Consider the following 21,991-nt stretch of genomic DNA (forward strand, 5'->3'; position numbering starts at 1 on the left):
ACCTAGAGGGCAGGTCAGTCAGGGTCAAAGGGCTAAGGTTCATTCACCATTAAAAAGGTCAATGATGATATCAATAGCATAGGTCTTTATCTTTCTGAGTGATCAGTGGTAGCTGAGAAAAAAACTATCCTGTATAATAAAGAATAGTTTTCTTTTTATACTTTAGTTTCTCAACTAACCTGCCTTTTTTGTAATTCCTTTTTTGTAATAATGTAGTTCTTCAAGTAGTTCTGACTCAAAAATAGGTTCATAAAAGGAAGGCACAATGCTTCACTCTAAATCTAAGCAACTATGGCAAAATTCATATTCACTGGAAACAATAAAACATAACACAAAAAAAGCTCTCTGCATGACTTTTCCCGTTATTTCCAGACATAAAATTTAATGGCTTCATTGAGAGTGGAATCAAGTTGCTTTTTAAAGTGTTCCAAGTGTTCCTGTTTTCGTTTTTTTTAATGATGCAACTGCTGATTCCAACTCAATAAAAAAAAATCTATCAAAGCAAAAAGAAACCTTACTTTCCTCATGATAAAATTCAGAGGAAGTAATATTAAAGGGGATGAAATCCCATAGTGTGACACATGAATATAAATGTTGAAAAATCATTGAGCTAAAGCTCCACACTTTTCTCAGTGTGGGAATACCTCAGCACTAGAGAAGTCTTGCAGAAGCTGTAACTTTGGACGCTCTCCTTCACCTGCTGCATGAGAGAAAACCAATGCAACAATATAACGAACTTCCCCGGACGCATCTTTTTGATGAACAGCAGTTCCTAGATTCTCTGGGTGTGCTCTCTTTCCTCTTGGATTCTTATCTTTTTAATTCAAGGACGCAATGTACAAGATAAAGTAGACCGTCTCGGTCGTAAATATGTATGACTATATCTGCATTTTCGTTATAATGGACTGGTAACTTTACCTGTCTACCAAAAGGAAAACTGCACACATGTTTAGCAGATTCCATGTCCTAGTTTTAAAACTAGGTAGTCTCTTATTTATTTTTTCTCTGTATGCCCCTTTAGGTGGAACTTTCTCCTGCTCCTGTCAGTATGCTCAGCAGTACTTTCTGGAGACGAAGACTACCTAGCTCAAGGTAAACAGCACAAACAAAGCATTATCAAGGTCTTTCTCTATATCTTCTTTTTGCCTTTGTGACCCTGACATTTAATTCTTTAGCTACGTAGCGTACTTGACCAGTTAGTTCTTTTTTGATTGGTTACCATATCAACTGATAAATTGAGGACTAAATTGATTTTTCCATTTTTTTATATTAACAAATTTAATCGAAGTAGGCCTGCGCAGTCTTATGCATTATCATAGAATATCAATCAGACTTCATTGTCCACACTAAATACAGTTTCTTCATCAGCTATAAGATTGTTTTATTTACCCCGACCCTGACCCTTACATCCTTATCATTCTTGTGGGTTTCATAAAGTAAGGTATACACATTTTGAATCTTGGATTACCAGAGCACTTATGTCAGATATACACTGAACACACAGACTTGGGTTTGGAATGGTGGCACTTGGACAGAAGAAGTCTAATTAGTGTATTGCCCTGAGGTGTGGTACTTTCTTAGTGCGCAGGGTTGGGCCATTTTTCAGAAAAAGATACAAAAAGATTTTGGAAGCACATGGATACCAACTCAGTTTCTACTGAATGTACACTAAATAGACATATTGAGGATGCGTGACACAAGAGCTCTTCTTCCTTCGCTCTTATTCCCATTTCTCTTCCCTCAACATGTCTCTTCTTGCTCTTCAGGCCACCGCATGCATGCAGAAGCAGCCAAAATAGCCCCTCAACCTAAGCTGACTCTGTTTAGGCATCGTGTTTCCTCTTTCATCTCTGGTTCATCACAGAAGAATTTATTTGTCACATGAAAACATAATGTGAAGTATGTACTAAGAAGAGCAGTCTGGGAAAGTGCATCAATTAGTCAGTCTAACAAGAAGTGGAAATGTCAGTTAAATGGGTTGCCTGTTTTTTGAGTTGTGGCTGAGCTGGACAGAAGGGGATAAGTGTGTTTTGTTTTTTTTAAACAAAGATATGATGATTAGAGGAGTCAAAGTTGAGAGGAACAGAAGTAAGAACTTTTGTTGGTAGAACCAGTTTAAGTCTTCATAGCTGTTGGTTGGTTGCAATCCTGCATATTCCGCCAGATGTGACTTCCATGAAAGAAGTTGCCTTGCTCACTAAGTCATGATCAGTTCTCTACACGTATGTGCATTGCTTGCAGAGTCTTCCTCTCCTTATTCCTTATTCTCCTTATTGCATTGTCTCCCTATGTATGTATAGTTTCATTGCACTGAAAGCAGGAGAAATCCATCATAACGAGGGGAGGTGTAATGCACAGAGCACCAGACCAGCTTGTCTTCACATATGAGACAGGTTAATTGGAATCTGGTCTGACGTTACCTCGGGCAAAGAATGTGAAGGACATCTTAGTGCATGCTTAGATGAGCTCGAGATAGATAGTCTTCTTATGTGGGCTGGAGAATTAGAAACCCTTCCAAACCACCTAAAGTACAACTGCCTTGATATGATATTTCTGATTTCAGGCTTTGTCATGTTTTCTAAATATGGCTTCCTCAAAATAAGACAGATTATTCTAAAACAGAAGTATACCTACAACAGAAAGAGCATTTGTGGGTTCCACAAAGTGCTACTGTCCCGACTAGCTGAATTCCTCCGATAAGTAATCTGCCTTAGAGACAAATATACTTATTCCTGCAAAGCGCATTTCTTTGATTGGCAATTTAAAATCCCAGTAATCTGCTGTATATTGGCTATATTTTAGTTGTTTTTTAAATGATGCAACAACTTGACTTGAGATCTCATTCACCTGTCTCAATCCTGATGAATCATACCAATGGCTGTCATGGCTTCCTGTTATCCACTCTACAATATCACTTACTGACACAGTTGTTATAGATCTGCACCACAGACTGTGTTATTGCTGATGTGCCTGATGACGTTGTAGTTTTTGGATTATTCAATATGATTTAAAAAAAAGTCCTGATGAAAATACAATTTGAAGTATATGGTTCTATACTTTAGTGATGCTGATACCTAAAAGCAGAGTACTGCTTGATAACTAGCATAATTTGTGCCCTTTTCCTATTTCTATTTAAAATCTTTATAACTCAATTAGAATGTCTAATTGGAATCATTAATGTTACATGAGACTATAATTACACAGCACTTGTTAAGTACAAATTAACACAAATTGTTTTGTTTAGGGTAAATTGACCTTGATGCAATGTCAGCAGTAAATAAAACCCAAAACAAAACTAAATCTAAAAAACCCAAAAAACAATAGAAGGTATTGGTGCAGTTCGAAAGCTGCTCTGAAAACACAGATCATTTGTTGAGTTAGAGCATTCAGTTTTGCCTCAGGAATGAAAAGTCAAATAACCTCCTAATGAAAGTTAGTTTATCTGATCTGGAGGCAATGATTTAACGGAAGGTGGTGGAACAGAACAGAGTAGAATAGAATATATTTGAATAAAACATAAGCTTTATTGCTATCATATTAACAGAGTGCATCAACATGACTACAATCAGTGTGTGTCTCCAGGTCAACGCAACAAGAAAGTCCTAAACTATAGAAGATACAGATCCTTGAGCTGAGGTAGTTGCATTTAAATAGGAGGATATTATTGCACGTGAGCCAGAGGGGGGTAGCAGCAGAGTAGTGCACAGAGTGTCTGTATGGCCCAAGGATAGAAACTATTCGTCGGTCTGGTGGTGGGGGCTTTCATCGACCTGTAGCGTCTGCCAGAGGGCAGGAGGTTGAACAGGTGATGAGCTGGATGAGAGGAATCTTTGAGATGGATTCGGCCCTGCTGAGTCAGCTGGAGCTAGGGATGCTTTCCAGGCAGGGCATGGGGCAGCTGATGATCTTTTGGGCCGTAGTGATGACCCTCTGCAGAGCCTTCCTGTCTGCCGCCATACTCCCAGCATGCCATTCTGCGATGCAACATGTGACAACACTTTCTATAGTTGAATGATTTAAGGACACCAGATGCTTGCGGTTGAGTTTGTAGTGTCTCTGTATTATTGCTGACTGAGTTTATTGCTGCATACTCAATGAACTTAAATGTCTAAAAACTCAGACATGAAATGACATGAAATGAACTTCCTGCTACGACCGTAGCTCTTCCAGTACCTTACCTTATCCATGTGCCACTGTTCATTTTATACAAGCTCAGCAATACTATAGTGTTGCAAAGCCTTTTCATTCATTCATGTAGGAATCGGGATGCTTATCCTTTAAGATTTTGGATCGATTCGTGAATTTCAAAAATCGATTTTTTTAATTAATTTTTTTGGTAACATTTTCCTCCGTCTCTCTGCGCGCCCTCACAGGCTTCCGTACATAGCATTGCAGCCAGCTGTGTTAAGCTAGTTCTCGTTAGCTGCTACAAACACAAACTCGCCGTCGGCACCATGGAGGAGCAAAAAGCAAGCGTTTGGGCTCATTTTGGATTTTATTACCTCCCTGGGAAGAATGAGCTCGACATGAAATGAAACTCAAACGGTACAAATACCCGGAGAATGTAAAAAATGTAAAAACACTTCTATTTTGTAATATCTCACAAAACATCAATTTATGTTATTTGTGCACAATTTTATCTTTGCCAGTTTCTGGGAGAAAAGGGCAGCTAGCCTGAGGTTTTATTTATGTAACAGAATTATCTCTTGTACAACTTTAACTTGTTCTTGAAATCACCGAAAAATACAAGTTTAGCATGAATAAATGTTACTCTTTGTTTGTTTACATCATTGGAATCGGTTGATTTTTGTTTTGATCAGTTGATGATTTTTTCAATTTTAAAAGTTACATTGTCTTATACAATATGTATTCTTATTTGCCATAATTTGCATAATTTGTATCAATTTGTGAATGGAATGTGAGATACCCAAAGATTCACATCCCTAAGGGTCACCAGCATCATGGATCGGCTGTAAGAGTGCAACAGCTAGAGAGACTTTTTTTTTTTTTTGCCTCAATCCTCAATTTTAGTGACAGATTTTTGAATTACAGTTAGAGTTCACTAAGAGGAATCAAACATTTTTCAACTGATTACACCTGCAGATGAACATCGAGAACCTTTTAAAAATGTGCCTTTGAGAATGGTAAATTTAAAGAATATTAGGGGAAAAAAAGACTCCTTTGGGACTTGAACTTGGCATTCCAATGTTGCTGGGTCTAAATTCATTTCCTTTCTAAAGGCATTCAGTGGATTTACCATCCTTATATTATGAAAAGTCCACTTATATTGTGAATCACAGATCAGACTGTTTTCCTCAATTCTTACTCCAATACATTTCCACATATTTAAACATTTTGGAGCTAATCTTGCAGGAAATTGACAATTTTAACAAACTTGAAAGACTTTTTGAATAAAGTACTACACATAAGTATTCCCACCTGATTGGTGAGCCAACCTCTTTACACGAATCTCTCAGTGTCTCATCTCTTTTGCAGGAGTGGATATCCTCTATCGACTGGGGCTTACAGCTCAAAGCGACAATCCCTACGAGAAGACAAGTTCATCTTCGACTCCGCACACCACTGTTCCCTCCCATTTAAATCTTCCTGGTTCTGGATATGGGGTATTGTTCGACTCAAACTCCCTCTATGAGGCTCCAGCAGACAGCCTGTTTCCACCAGAGATTGGAGAGGAGTTTTCAGTTGTGGTTAGTCTAAGCTCCTGGCGAGCAAACAATGCTTTTCTTTTTAGTGTTAGAGATGGCAGGGACAGGCTACGTTTTGGTATTCAGCTGCTGCCACGCAGAGTGGTGGTTTATACTGCTGAGAAAACCTCCATCTACTTCACCTACAACTGGCAGGATGGGCGCCAGCACCCTTTTGCTGTTGCCGTTCGTGCACGCTCAGTGTCCTTCTATGCAGATTGTGGCGCAGTGCAACAGCAGGAGCAAACCCTGGGAAGATCTCAGACCCTCAGTAGTCCTGGGGGTCTTTTCACTCTGGGAAGGATGAACTCTAAAGGAGCGCCATTCAGTGGTCAAGTCTGCCAACTCGATATTTATCCCTCAGCCCAAGCTGCCGCGCACTACTGTAACTACCTTAAAAAACAGTGCCGGTTGGCCGACACTCACCGATTGCCTTTGCACCATCCTGATGTGGCTATTAAGGCAAACGACCAGCCATCTAGTCCTTCGACTAAGCCCCTTGTTGGAATAGCAGCTACCCATCATACCCCTACAGACATCACACCAACTGTCAAATTTAATTCCAGGGGTTTGGTCACACAGAGTTCAGTCCTCGACCCATCAGTAGAACTTGGCCCCTCCACCACACCCTTGCTTCACCCTGAAAGCTCTAGCTTACCTGTCTCGAGTGGACAAGCAGCTTTGGAACTCATCTATGGTACACCTATCACCACTACCAGAAGTGTGTTGGTAAAAGGGACTAGGAGTCAGGGGGACAGTGATCACTTTGAAAACAGTACAGAGGAAGACAGCAGCTCTGGGAGCCTGCAGCCCTCAGACACCGCCCCAGGCCTGATTTCCCCAGTCAGGCAAAGTCGAGTGAAGGAAGGACTCAGGAACAACTCCCTCACCAGCTCCACGGACTCTTACTTTGGGTCAAGGCAAACTCATCAGCTTCTCGAGACTAAGCTGAAAGCCAATGGCACCACTTTGTACCGTGAGAATCAGGTGGACAACTCAGAACATCATGATCTGGATGGCAGCTATGATGACGTAGACATGGGAGGATACGATTATGGATATGAGGATGCTGAATTCTTCTACGACTATGAGGATGGTTTCCATGGCTCTAAGGGAGAGCCAGGTCCACCGGTAAGTGCCTGAATTCCTGAATGTATTTATGGAACTTTTTCTATTAAGTTGGAACACAAGTTAGGCAATTGCTATTAATCAAGTGGAAAATATTTGTGAAATCTAATTTATGGCTATTAAGGTTTCAGTGCTTTGTAAAATTTGGCTGTCTTGTAAACACACAACCCCCCCCCCCCACTACTGTAAATAATTCCAGCTACTTTTGCTCTTTATGTCCACCTCATCTGAAGTGTCGATGTTTGATCTGTAATATAACTGGAGGCCGTCTGTCTGGTTTGCATGAGTGAAATGTGCCAGGTTTTTCTATCAGACTTTTCTGCCTCAGCCAGCTTAGCCGCCTCTGAGTTGGAGAACTTTGCCATCATGTCTCAGAGTGTTAAGATGACAGTCTGAGCCATAAGGTAGTTCAACAGGTCACACTGACAAGTTTGATGCCAGCTTGTTTTTGTACCTTTCAGCTCCATCAATGATTCTTTTGGTGCAGGTTTGTTTTGGACACTGAGGGTCCTTGCCTCTGCGTCTAAACTTAAACCGTTTTACCTCCTCTGTTGAAGCATTTCATAGTTTTGAAGCCAAATAACATACAACAACAAATAAGAAAATATCTGTACAGATGATTTGTGATCTGACCAAATGTTCTCTGATTCAAATTTATTTGTATTTTAATTACTTAATTTATTCTTTTCAGTGTTTTATTTCAGTTTGGCAGCAATTTACAGTAAATTTAGTCTGACTCTTCAAATGATCTTTTTTGTCTTTTTTTTTGGAATTCCTTTGATTTGAGAGAACTTAATTTCCAGTTCTAACAGGTTGTTTCACTCCTAAATCCCTCAAAAAATCTGTATGACTAGAAAACAAGCAAACAATGCAAACTGATAATGCACCAATTTGACTTCTCTCTCTATATATCACCTAAACTCAGGAAATCTGCAGATACAATCACACTGCCATTTCTATACAAGACAACAGTGAATCAGTGACTGCGTTGCCGTTACATTTTACTGTAATTACATATTATACATTGACACTATAAAAAGGGGATTGGGTAAAAAGAAGGGGATACAATTGTTAAGGTAATTTTGAAAGCTTTACAATAATGAAATTGCCTCAGTGGTGACATTAATTGGTGTTTCAGACTGGAGTTTTATTTTAGTTTTGTTTGGTTTATGAAATTATTAATACGACCTGCTTAGCTCAAATTAGACAATTTGTGATTTTAACAGTTCTTCAGAGTTGAAGTGTGGACGACAGTCAGTCACCACCTTCATAACACATTTACCTTTATGTCTCTTTTGCACCATCTGATATCAAGATTACTCACTGATCACATTGTGAGTAACAATGCAGGGGCTATTGTGTGTTGATGCCATACATGTTCAAAACTTTCCAGAAATTTGACTTAACGCCATAGGACACTTGGCTCTTTTCTTGGCAGCTGAGAAGCATGTGAATATTATCATTTTACTGAATAAGTGACTCAGTTTCTTAAGACCCTGTTGTTGTGGTGAAGGCACTGGTGTGCTCACAGTTTCCATGTGTCCTTGTGTGTGGGAGTCCAGAGGAACAAACAGCTGCTTCTTTAGTCATGTCTCCCCCTGTGCCCATCTACTGCTCTGACAGAGGATAAGAATTCTTTAGAGCACCCCATTATAAGCTCTTGTGATAGCAGCAATATAGAAAACATAATTAATTAAAAGCCTGCTTTGATAGAAATCAGTTCCTTAAAGACAGAATGTCAAGATGGCATTTTGGAACTGCCTAAAAAAATTATTTTGTCGCTTCTTTACAAGTGAATTGACAGTCAACACAGTGACTGATTAGAACTGTTATTGTAGTGTATTCCAAGGCTGCCACAGAGAAATCAGTCATCTAGCATGCATCAGCAGCATGAATTATAGATGGAATAGCTGTTTCAAAAACCAGCATTACCCTCAAAGGCAGTGTTTATGTGGTACAGTAAGGTGGTCTTCTGACTGTGATCATTTTGAACAGGCATATAACAAAGATTACACCATTTAACAGTGTGAAACCACAGTAACACAAGCACAACCACTGGTCCCTGAACTTGTTTTGGTTCCAAAAATGTGTGTGATAAATGTCTTTCTGACACAGTTTACCCCTGAAACAGCTAATTCCTTTCACTGAGTGGTGCAGAATTGTTGTGTTCAGTTAAGATTTAAACTTTAAAAGAATGAAATCAAGCTCTTCGTTTTCTTTTTGATTAGACTTTGGTAGATCCATTCAAGCTGTGATTTGATTGATTGAGGTTGATTGATTGCCAGTTTATAAGTCTGATTTGCAATGTCTGACTCATTGATTTTTTTTGTTGTGTATTGTAGATTTGTCATCAGGGCTGATTGAATATTTTTGATATCTCCTCATTTCTACCACTACTTTTTTCTAAACTTCACAGGTATTGAAGTCTATAGTTCAAAAAAGAATTTGACTCAGTGTGATTAACATTGCGATGAACATTTTACTATTTAAAGTTGAGTTTGCATATTTTACTTTCCAGAACATGACATGCAGTTAGATCATATGTTTCATGTCATGTTTTTCCATAATGGGGGATTCTGTTAGTCCCAAATGTTGACCAATGGCTGCTGGTATCAATATCATCTTTAGAATGTAACTTGACTCTTGTGCTCAAGAGTTTTTCCAGTAGAGTGTTTAGTTGGGAACACTTGGCTCCTTTCTTTGAACTTCATAGCTCTTACATAAATATAGCACATACTCATCATTGCAGAGGACTGGAAAGTGAACTGCATGTTATTGCTTGCCATTAACATACTGTATCTTTCCTTTCTTTTTCCTCTTCCCCCAACCACCCCACCCTCTCTGTCTCTTGCTCTCTCTTTCCATCTTTCCTCTCTCTCTCTGTGAACAACATTCCCTTCTTTCTCTCCCTGTCCGGCTGTCTCTCTGATTTAGGGTCCTCCTGGTCCCCCTGGTCTACCTGGTCCTCCAGGAAAAAGAGGTTCTCGGGTAAGTAACAGAGAGAGGTAATGTTACACTGCAGGCCATGCTGTAAAGTGGGTAAAATTAATTGATCAAGAGGTGCCTTTTTCCTATCTGTAATTGTGCAATACATTTCAAAGGTAGTATTTTAGGGACCAGATATGTCTTTATCTCTGGAAAGCTGTATCTGTACCAAAAATGTTACAAGGTAATATTAAAAGAAAGAAAAAGAGAGCTGTGCACAAGCTGTGAGCTCACCTGCTTTGTTCACAGTGCGCACACATGAAGTCTCAACTCTTGTATTTTCATCTTCTGGTCTGCCAGTCAACAAGCACTATGTGTTTTTCCTCCGTATTTATTGTCATAATCCAACTGCAAGGGGAAAAGAGTGCTGGCGCACATGGTTGTGGTTAGAGTGATTAAGCATCTTGCTTTGTAAAAAAAAAGCACAAGATAAGTAAGATGCTTGATGCTTGAGGGTGCAGGCATCTTTGCTTGCTTGTCAACACCTTCGGATCATCAAGGTTTTAGTGCCCTAACAGTTCCAGATGTAACCAGCTGCGAGTAGCAGCCATAGCAGAGGTGCAGGCTGCGTCTCCACTCTGATCTCAAGACTACACAGCTGCCAAGGCCTGACATGATGCAATGCTGGGCTTATGCCACAGACCCTGAAGGCATATTTAAACAGTACAAGATACTGTTTTTTTTTTTCCTTTCTTTTTCTACAAATGAATGTGCTATGTGTTAGAACGAAGTATATTAATAGTTCTTTGTAGAATCTGTACCTGGTCCACTCACATTTTATGAGTGATGTTAGTGTGATAGAGTGTATTCAGAAAAATAACTTAAGAAATTGATTACTTTGTAACTTTTTTTCTGAATAATTACCACTGATAAGTCACTTAACATTGAGTGTTTCCTTCATGTTCATTAGTTTACATCAAGGAATACTAAATGTGTATAAACTATATTATTACATAACAATATTGTTTTCTTGTTAGTTTTAGGATATGACACTATAAAAGATGTTCATGCAATCTAAGCGAACCAGAAAACACTGCCTCGTATGCTTTAACGCTCATAGACAGAGCATGGCCCCACATTGTTTTGGCAGGGTCTCCTCCAACCTGTTGGAAGACAGACTTCATTAAAAAAAAAATCAGTATAATCGTAAGGCTTATGTTTTGCTGCTGTATTTTAAGGGCCACCATGGATGGCTCGCTAGAAGGTAGATGGATGGGAAGACAGGCTAGTAGACAGAGAGTGGTGGTAGATAGTAAAACATGTCTGCTGGAAAGCACATGGCTGATTCAGAACACACTCTCAAGCCCGTAGGTCATAAAATAAAGAGAGAAGGAGGCTTGGAAACATTATGTGGTGGGAAGCTGAGGGCAGTGTGTGGTACTGTGGTTATGTCTCTGCTGTCTGGGCCCAGAGCAGGAGACTCATTATATGACCTCTAATGGTTAGCGTTATCAGACTGTAACCCTATGAAGCAGGACATGCCATCTGGGGTGAGCATTTGTTGTGGAAACAGACTGTAACTTGCTTCAGAGTTCTAAGCTGCTCCCCAGAGATGAATTTTAGCGCTGAAGGTAGTGATTGATTATGCCATGCTTTATCTACGTAGGGAGAGAGCCGTAGTGCAGTGCTCTTCTGCCTTTTGTGACAAAGTGGATGCTGTGGCTGTGCTCATGTTCCACATGTAGAACCACCACACTTTTAAAATCCCTATTCCAACTCTGCATCTGCATACCTCTGAGAGGACATAACAGTGCTCCTAATGTGGGACAAAAATATGTGTGCTTGTTATAAGCATGTGTATGTGACACACTTTCTCATTCAAATGAATAAGAAAGTATGTCCAAACTTTTGACTCAGAGTATATATATATATATATATATATTTTTTTTTTTTTTTAAACTAATGCCTTGCCTAGAAATCTGATGCTGTTATCACTGGCAACATTCATTCATCTTCTATCGCTTATCCTATTCTGCGTCGTGGGGGGTGCTGGAGTCAATCCCAGCTCACACTGGACGAGGGGCAGAGTACACCCTGGACAGGTCATCAGCCCATCACAGGGCCAACATACAGAGACAGACACCAACAACCACTCACACTCACACTCAGACCTATGGACAGTTTAGAGTCATCAATCAACCCAAACACGATGTCTTTTGATGGTGGTGGAAACCAGAGTACCCGGAGGAAACCCACACAGGCACGAGGAGAACATGCAAACTGCACAGAAAGGCCCCAGGGCGGGAACGGAACCCGCAATATTATTGTGGGGAGACAGTGCTAACCACTATATACTGGCAACAATACTGAGAAATTTAACGTTTCGTCTGCTTCTGTTTAGGGTCCCACTGGTCCACATGGAAATCCAGGACAGCCTGGGCCACCTGGACCCAAGGTGAGTGGCCCTTCAGTGGGAGGCTTCAGCCGCTCCCTCAGACTGTAAGACAGGCTACTGGTTAGCATCTCTCTGTATAGACAAACCAGATGATTTTCCTCAGAGCAGGAGTCAGCACGACTTAGCTCAAGACACCAGATGGTCAAAATGTGTCCATACTTGCATTTATTTATTTGAGTGTTTTTGGTGCTGGCGACGTATTTAGTGTCTATGAATCTCAGCATGCCAAATCAAGCAACAGAGAAAGGAAAAGCTGACTAAATAATTTTTAATCAGCTGGAATATGTCCTAAGGGTAAATTATGGTTGGGCATTTTCCTATTTTTCTGCTCCACACCTATTTTATGGTGTTTGACATTCGTAATTATGTTTATTGGGAACAGAGCAATTTTAAACACTCTGGCCTTCAACTCCAGATCTGCTGGAACTGCTACTCAGCATGCCAAATCAAGCATGCTTGATTGAAAGTGCTGCACACACCATGCTCTTTACTAAGGCATGATGTTAGAAGTAAACTACCAGTCAAAAGTTTGGACACACTTTCCTATTCATTTGAATGAGAAAGTGTGTCCAAACATTTGACTGGTTGTGTATCCAGAATTTAATTTTTGAATGACAATCATTCTTGCAAATGGTTATCAACATAAAACAGACAAATTGTCATTAATAAAAAAAATTGATTTCGGAACAACAAAATCATGCAAAGGAAAAAAAGCACTTGCTGACAAGTTAATACCTGTTACTCAACTCTTTTGCCACAACTTTAGAGTGGACTGGAGTCCATGCCATAACAGGCCAGTGCTGTTTTGGCAAAAAAGGGGGGGCTACAGAATATAAGGTGGCCATGATTATAAGTGCCATGTAACACTAGCGTAAAAGGCTGAGGAAGTGATGGTTTGCTGTTGCCCCATGACATTAACTTTTGCCTGGATTTTTTGCTACCCTTGTTTTTACTAGAGGGCATAATTGTACTAGTGCTTTTCCTAGCATGGAACCAGATGGATGCATTTGTTCAAGTAATCAAGGATGTGGGCAGCTCCATCCAGCTGGTTGTGGTTGCTGTTGCCCTTACTGCTCTACCAGAGAATGATTGAATAGACAGTGCAGTCAGAGGGGGAATGAACATGCTATAGAAACAGAAACTATGGGCACAATGGGTTTTTTTTTGTTGTTTTCTCATATCTTTTGTCTTTTTGAATAAAATGGATAACTCCTCACGTGGAATTGTAGTTGCTACATATAAAGCCTAATATAAGACAAATTTATGAAAGTACTTTTTGCATGTCATCTCTCTGCCTACCTCACCCCACACATAAAGAGAGGAATGTGCTGTTCTTGGTTTTTTTTTTTTTTACCCATTGGTTAGTCAAACAGCACAGGGAGATGGATGGATTTTTGTCCTGTGTCACCTCTGACCTTGTGGGCACACATTTGACTGAGGGCCTTTGATTCGTTATTATGAAATACAAAGTTCCCTGCTCCCTGGCGGTTTCTTCAGCCTACAAAACCCACATTTGTGAGCACATGCAAACCCACCATCAGTGTATCTAATACCATAGTGACCTGAGTGAGTCAGCCTCACACCCCAAACCCCTGTACGGGGGTGGAATACGGATTGAGAAACTCTTTGTCTCGATTTGGAAAATTTTGCCTCTTGAATTGTGTTTGGTTGCTATGACAAACACAGAAGAGTATCATCCCAGGTGCTGAACTTAGTTGACATGTGTTTTAAGCACAGTGTGAAATGTTGTAACAGTGTATTTGCAGGATTTAAGAGACTTTCAGTGTGCTTCATGCACTGTTGATTTTTTTCTCCCAACCAGAAATAAACTATGGTTTTATAGTAAACTAGACTTTGCTATCTCACACCCAAATTTTTTTTATGCCTCACTGGCTGTCAATGAAAACTATGGAAATATGAGACGCATGTGCAATAGGTACAGGTGGCTAGGTTCTGTGTGTTCATGAAAAAGAAACTGAAATATAAAACTTTATATTATAGTCACCTCAACTGGAGATGATGTTGCTATTTCAGGGTTCAAAGGGAGACCCCGGGATGTCTCCAGGCCAGGCTCCACCAGGAGAGAAGGTAAGAAATCTACCAGCGCACTCACTCATATTTGCCCTCCTATACATCTGTGCTCTCTATTTATGCATCTCAAGGCTTTTTTATGCTTTTGCAGTGATACTTTTAGACATTTTTGCTGGGCCGGTACTGATGTAAATATCAAAGCCCTTTACATAGCAAGTCACATTCACACACAGTTTATCTTTATCGGTATAGCTGCTAAATCTTGTACCACATCAGTGCTATCATATCACCTCACTCAGTCTCACTGATTACTTTGTGTTCTGCTGTGAATTTTCGTAATCAGTAATTGGCACAAAATGCTCAGAAAACCATCTTAATGAAAGATTGGCTCAAGTCAAAAATGATCATCATCAAATTGTCCCTTTTAAATGACACAGTATCTTCCTCTTTCTTCATTCAGTCATCACTGCTTGATCTGGGGTCACCACAGTTGGTCCGCCTTACTCCCAAACAGCAAATAATATTTTTTTTTTTTTTTTTTACCGATTCTCTCTAAGTTTCAATGCACTTTGGAGTCAAAAAATCAGTTTGAAAAACTGTCTGGATTTCTCCTTTTAAATGCTTTTTCCAGTGCATCTTTCTTTCTTTATACCTCTTTTAGCAGATTTGCCTTAACATTTTCTCTGTATCGCCATTCATCCCCTCATTTCACATCTTCAATAATGATTCTTATATGAATTGAATTTGCGAATAAGCAATTGTTTATATTAGAATATCATCTGACGGTGATGTGAATCATCCCTATTGTGCCAACAAAGGATATTCTGAACAAACCTACCATTTTAAAGTGGATCCAAAAGCTGGATGTCACTGACCTGGTGCAGGTGCTGGTTGCGAGGCTCTGAACATGCAGGCTCTGCCCTCCGGGGAGGGGAACCAGGTTGGCCAGTACAGTAAAGAGTGCTGGAAAGTCTTGGCAAGGAGTGTGTGAGAAGGAGAGGCTTATATACTGACTGACTGGTCATCAGGACCAGCTGAGTGCAGCAGGTGAGGGGAACAGTCCTGAAGAGGAGCGAGTGGCAGTGAGTTCAGATGAGCAGAATCTCACAGAGACTGTGATTTTCAGTCATTCATTCAAAGACAAACAACCACTCACACTCACTATCAAACCTACAGGCATTTTAGACACACCAATTAACCTGAACATGATGTCTTTGAATGGTGGGAGGAAACCCATGCAGGCACGGGGAGAACATGAAAACTCCACAGAGAAAGGCCCCAAAAGACCTGCTTGTTGTGGGGCGACAGTACTAACCACTATGCCGCTGTGGTCTGATCAAAGTTTGTCTTGTCCAAATATTGGCCATTCATTCAGATATGATGATGCTGCCAGGTTGATTTTCTGCAGTGAAATAATTGGTGCCTGGCACAAACTACAAGTGGAGTGGAGTTAGACTGAGTCACTATGCAGTAGATACCCGCAAACACATGAATTTACTTATTAAAAATACCAACACATCTCTGTTTTACAAATATACTGTGTACATTGAATTCTTTCTTTTTTTTCTTTTCTGTTTTTTTCTTTAACTTGTTCCAATAGGGTGACAGAGGTCCACCAGGTCTGCCTGGGCCAGATGGATTTCCAGGTCCACTGGTAAGATTTAGCATTGCAAACTGTTGATTGAATTTTAAGTTGGATAGCCCACCCAACTCAACATCTGCACGTTCTGACTAATTCCTAATAATGAGAAATACTAATAGACATATATTCTTAAGGCCAAAAGTTTGGATACACTTTCCTATTCATTTGAATGAGAAGATGTGTCCAAACTTTTGGCCTGTACTGTATATATACATTGTTTTCATTTTTCTTTTTTTGCTTCATCTCTCTGCCACACACTGTGCCTTCTTCATCATCTTTGCATGTATCCGCATATATCTAATTTTGTTGCTGCCCTTTTCCAGAGCCTCAGAGTAGGCTGGATATTTTGCTGTCTCTCTTAAACCTGATAGGCTTTGAGGTCAATGTCGAAGGTCATCCAAAACAGGAAAGACACCCTGCTCACTGTCAGGCAGTCAATGACATGCATAATATCCTTTGCCCTCTCAGGTCAGCGGTTGTCTTGCCTAACTGAGAATTTCATGGATGCTGCTATCAATAACAATAGATCTGGCATTCTTCCTCTATGACCCATTTATCCACACACCTCTTCATGCCATTTATGTTTGCTCAGATTTCTTTTGGCACAATTTTGCTACTATTGTCTTGCTCCTCATAAGAATGACTGACTAAGTATGACTGATGCTGGACTTGACCTTTTAAGTACACAACAGACTGCGAAGACGTTTTTCTATAGTGGGCCAGCTTGCTGCTCACATCTCCACATAGCTGGCTACCACCTGCCTCCCAGGAGATCGTCTCAGTATTTGCTGTAGCTGAACCTAATATATCTAGCAGGGGAACTGTGTCCCATCAAGTATTTCCAGAGGAAATGACTGTTTCGGGCACTATGCTCTTAACCCCTATGTGGCCTTTTAGTGCATTTGAAGGTTCAAATGTCACCGCTTCAGAAGCATAGGACTGGATCAGCTATACTATTCAGAAAGTCTCTTTCTGCTCCAAAGACCTCAACCTGGTCCTGACCTGGTGTTTGGGAGCTGTTGTTGACAATTATATTCTTATATGGGGAAAAAAATAGCTTACGAGCAGAACAGCTCTAATTTACCAAACTGTAAATCCTGTTTATTTTACCAAAAGACATTTGGAATGAGCTTAATTCTCCTCATTCGTCTGTCTACTACCCATACCATTTGTCCATCAGGGTTGTCAGGTAGGCTAGAGCCAATCTCAGTTTGAGTGACGAACACCCTGGGCAGGTCCCCAGTCTATTGCAGGCTTGACATAAACAACCATTTACACTCACTTAGACTCAATTTAGAGTCACCAATTAACTTAAATGTGCATGTGTGTGGGCTGTGGGAAGAAATAGGAGTATCCAAAGGGAACCCACACAAGCAGAGGGAGGACATACAAACTCCGCACAGAAAGCCGCCCACAATGTTGTGAGAAAGACTTGACAGTTATTGGATGAATTGCCATCGGTTTGGCAATACTTTTACTACCCAATAAGTGCCATCAAAATGCTAAACGTGTACCTTTGATCTGACTTATTCATTCCCATCAGCCCTAGTAATCCTATGTTTGTTGCTGTCTAAGCATACTACCACGCTAAACTAAGATTGTAACATGGGAAACATATCTACAAAACATCAACATGTTAGCACTGTCACCACGAGTGCGTCATAATGCAATGCAAAGCACTACTTTGCCTGCATGACATACTTTGTCAAAAAGTGGATAGCATGGCTATAAGCTGTTTATTTCTATGGTGTTTTTGTTTTAAATATATTGTTTTAATCAATTTTCAAGGGTCCTAAAGGTTATCCAGGGCCACTTGGACTGCCAGGAGAACAAGTAAGTACTCTTTTATGTGTATAAGCAGGCAAACCATAGCCTTATCTCATCAGCCGTGATGGTAAATGCAAATCAAAGGCCAGATCCCTGAAAGTAGAAGATCGGGTTAGTAGACTTAGGGCTCATGAAGAGGGAAATTAGTTACAGTGATCAAAATCCATTTTTGTGTCATCACACATTTTTTTAGTTTCCTATTGGACAGTGCTGATAATAATGGGATATTATTAATATGGGAATATTTTATGGGCTGGAAGTTATTCAATTGTGTTAGATAAGAGTATGTAAGAATATGTAACTGTATATTATAATATTAAAGTGGAGTGAAAGAACAGCAGAGAGTTAGAGAGAGGCAAGGGTTTTTTTTTTTTGGGGCGGGGGGTGCTGCTGAAAGGTACAGTTAATGGACTAGGTTTTTCTGGTGGAAGTTGTCCAGAATGAACAGTGCTTGTACTATTCCCCAGTTGGCAATGGTGGTAGAGGTCTATGTTTCTCCTCTTTCACTTTATCCATCGATGTAATCTCCCTACTCTCCATTCTCTCGCTCTCTCTCTTTTTCTCTACTCTCCTCCCTCCCCTTCCTCTCTGTCTCTACTACAGGGCATACCGGGACCTCATGGGGAAGCAGGGGCTGCAGGTTACCCTGGCAGGCAGGTGCAGTGAAAAATACAAAAATATGCTCCCAGTTACTCCATCTCCACTCCTGAGATTCCTAATTGCTCTTATTGAAACTCCAAAGAATACATAAAAAACTATAATAACAACAGCACGATGTGCACAGCTTTTTTGCTCTACGATATGTATTACTTAACCTATTTTATATTAATTGAATTTTAGAAATCAATGCAATTTACAATTAAATGTGTAAATTTGGCTTCCTGATGTTCTTTGTGTGTGTTGTGTGTGTGTGTACGCACACAGTGCAACTTGAAGTAAATTTTTTTAGGTTTATGTTACTCAGCTCTATCTTATGTAAGCCTATTTTAACTCTGATGTGTTTAGGTTTGCCTCACATTGTTAAATCACTGAGCTTGTGTGTAATGTGACAATACGTCTTCCTCACCAGTCTTTGCTTTTTTGCAGGGCTCAGCTGGACCAGAAGGTAACCCAGGGCCTAAAGGTGTCCGTGTAAGTACCAGCAGCTGCCTGTTGTCATTCAGCCCTCTTTTCATCAGCTGAACACTTCATTTCCTGAAAGGATTAGACAGTGGCAGACTTGCTCCAGAGAGACTGTGCAGGGTTTGAGTTAAATTTCTGTCATAGTGTCTGACAGAGACATAGTACTTGATATGAGAATGCGTGTGGTGGCTGGTCCGGGCTCTGGGTTGTCTCTATGAAGACTGACTGGTTCTTCTCAGTATGGTTCATTCCTCAGCAAGTAGTAATGCCCACGCAGCAGGAGAACAGAGGAAAGAGAAGATGGAATACAAACAGATCCAGGTCCAATGGGCAAGTGAAAGAGGGGACTTAAGTGGAGCATTGCAGCCCACAGAAAGAGGATAGGTGGGATTAATGCGTTAGAATGAGGCATGAACTGTGAAAAAGAGCCACTAAGACACACAGCGTACTCATAAAGTAGGAGTGTGAGTTAAAGAGTGGGGCAAAACAGTAGGACAGGATTTCACAAATGGCCCAGCATGTATGGTATTAAAATATTCATGTATCTGCTATCAAAGTTGTTGTCATATGGTATGAATTATCATTGCCTGGGAATTATTTGATGGACCAAGCAGACATTTACTATCCCCAGCGTCAAGCCAATGTTTTGTTTTGAATAAAAGCAATCGTACTATAACTAAATGATTACATGCCCGTTTGAACAGAAATATTGCAATCACACATTATCAATACCACAGTGATAATAAACTGTTTCCTACGAATATTAGGCAACATTTTAATGTGATACTTTGCTGATTTCTAGGGTTTCATTGGGCCTCCTGGTGTTGCTGGGCCACCAGGGCTGGAGGGGGAGAAAGTGAGTGACATTTGCATACATAAAACATGCACCTCTTTAATCACAATTGCTGTTCTTTTCCCCCCACATCTCATCTCTCCCTCAGTTTTCGCTCCCTCATTGTCTCATGCTTGTTTCTTGCTTCTTAGCTCAAACTGTTTGCCTCAATATATATTACTCTAGGATATCTTGATTTACACCGATCAACCACAATGTCAAAAACAATGGTAGCTGAAGTAAATAGCACTGAATGTCACAGTGTAATGGCACCTTTAAGGGGTGGATAATAGTTGGCAGCAAGTAGACAATTGAGTAGGAACCATGTGCGCCTGTAAGGATCTGAGCAAGTCCCAAATGGTGATCAAAAGTTCTTGTGAGGTGGACTATATGAAGGAAGCAGTGGTCAGTACTCAGCCAACAGTGGTGTCAGGAAGGACAACTTATAAACAGGTAACAGAGAAATTCATGCCAAAGGTTAATGATACATGTGGGGAGAGGAAGGCCAGCATGGCTAATCAGAGGTCCCTTACTCACCTGGTCCACCAAAGGAAGCATAACCAGATGGATAGCTGGGTGACTGTGTGGTGTTAGATAGCCTGAGGATTCACTATTAGAAATGCACGAGCTGGCAGAGGCAGTATGATGCTCCTGCAAGCATTCTGCTAAATTTGTCAGATATAAATGTAGCCAAAGCAATAATAAATGTAGCTTCCATTTACAGTTTTAGAATTATTAGCTTGCCGAGATCCTCATGGCTTGGTTTATGCCAATGAAATTATTATTGTGTGTGATTAGTGTGATTAAACAGATATAACTGGTTTTCTTATTACTATTTATGGTCAAGAAATCTCTCAATGTACATTTTATTTGCTAAAATTTGTCCCTTATTTTAGATTTGTGTTAATATTCCAATTTCTTTTCTAGGGTATCCCTGGTCCTGTTGGAAATCCTGGCCCCAAAGGAAGACATGTAATAATAATAATTTTTCATAGTTACTGCTAAAGTCAAAACTATGTACCGCTGTCATCTGTCAATAACTATGAGGAGCCACTAGTCCAGGTCCCTTTTCCAAAAATCACTGTTTGTGTGCTGCATCTGTTGTGTATTTGCTAAAGCAGCAAAACACTGGGGTCCAATGGTTAAGCAGCGCAGAGAGAAAAAAAATATTACAAGAGAAATTACTCCTTTACAAGAAACAACAATATTCAGAATGTGCCAAGCCACACTAGAAATATCTTATGGCAGCTATCCTGCAATGCCAAGTTTATTCCACGGTGGCGATGAAAAAAATTACAGTTAGATTAAGACAGAGACAGATGGAATGTCTAAGTTGGGCCCTCACACTGTGAAAAGTTAATGTTGAAAAACAAGCCTTAGCTTCTCCGTGCTGAGGTTGCCAAGTGGGCAGGCAGCCCAGTGTCTGTTTTAGCCAAGGAGTTTTTTTTTTTTCTGCAACACTGAATGATGTTTGGCTAACTGGATCAAAGTCTGTGGGCCAAGTGCTGTTGTAAGCTAGTCTACAAGCTCACCCATACACTTGCTGACCTTGCTTCATTAAACAAGCATTATTTTCATACTACAACATGCTGTGCACAGCAGAAAATGTAGTAAACATAATAAAATAAAAACAACTACTGTTCACGCACCTGCATTGAGGTGCTATATCTTTCAAATTGAGGCTACATCCTGAAGTTGTTGCCACGAGTTTCTTAATTTGAACGTGGATTTACGTCTCCCATAGGGTGTTGTGGGTGATGCAGGGGAGAGGGGACCTCCCGGTCCTGATGGCAACGAGGTGAGAAGGTTTTCAATTATCCTTTTATTCTTATATTTATCGCCTCTACCTGCTATTTCCCCTTCTTCTCCTCCATCCACAAATAACTGAGTGTTCAAATGCAGCATCTTTTCATATATCTTTAGGCCTTTTATCAGCATTTTAAAACTGACATTATGTAACCCAAACACAAAAAAAGAGGAAATTAAGATTTTTTACACACAACACATTTACACTATTTTCAAGAAACTTTAGCTTTAAGTTGTTATCACAAAGGACTGACAAAAACAATAGGCATAGATTGTCTATTAAAACATACACATTCATCAATAGGTGTAATGATATTCAGTGGACCAGAGGATGGACACAGATTAGCCTGATTTTACTGAGCAGTTTAGCTTTTATATCAGTGGGCAGTTATATACATTACTGATCTGCCTCGATTAATCAAATTTAAGGTTATGGAAATGTTGAGATTATAAAATGCATTCAGGAGGTTAACACAACACATGGATACACTCACAGTACTTACAATGTAGCCTTGGGA

At 40.1% G+C, this 21,991-nt stretch overlaps 1 protein-coding gene across 2 annotated transcripts in view; it reads left to right on the plus strand.

Moving 5' to 3' along the window:
- col24a1 (collagen type XXIV alpha 1 chain) overlaps nt 1-21,991 on the plus strand; it is a 71,926-nt gene that overhangs the window by 6,138 nt on the left and 43,797 nt on the right. For both annotated transcript variants that reach the window (XM_029499408.1, XM_029499409.1), the window contains exons 2-13: nt 1,022-1,092; nt 5,497-6,836; nt 9,768-9,821; nt 12,160-12,213; nt 14,248-14,301; nt 15,845-15,898; nt 17,675-17,719; nt 18,317-18,370; nt 18,800-18,844; nt 19,638-19,691; nt 20,595-20,639; nt 21,412-21,465. In XM_029499408.1, coding sequence (XP_029355268.1) covers nt 1,022-1,092; nt 5,497-6,836; nt 9,768-9,821; nt 12,160-12,213; nt 14,248-14,301; nt 15,845-15,898; nt 17,675-17,719; nt 18,317-18,370; nt 18,800-18,844; nt 19,638-19,691; nt 20,595-20,639; nt 21,412-21,465 — 1,924 coding nt within the window. The remainder of the gene's footprint in view (nt 1-1,021; nt 1,093-5,496; nt 6,837-9,767; nt 9,822-12,159; nt 12,214-14,247; nt 14,302-15,844; nt 15,899-17,674; nt 17,720-18,316; nt 18,371-18,799; nt 18,845-19,637; nt 19,692-20,594; nt 20,640-21,411; nt 21,466-21,991) is intronic.

Source organism: Echeneis naucrates, chromosome 4 (assembly GCF_900963305.1).
Source record: "Echeneis naucrates chromosome 4, fEcheNa1.1, whole genome shotgun sequence".
Taxonomy (NCBI): Eukaryota; Metazoa; Chordata; class Actinopteri; order Carangiformes; family Echeneidae; genus Echeneis; species Echeneis naucrates.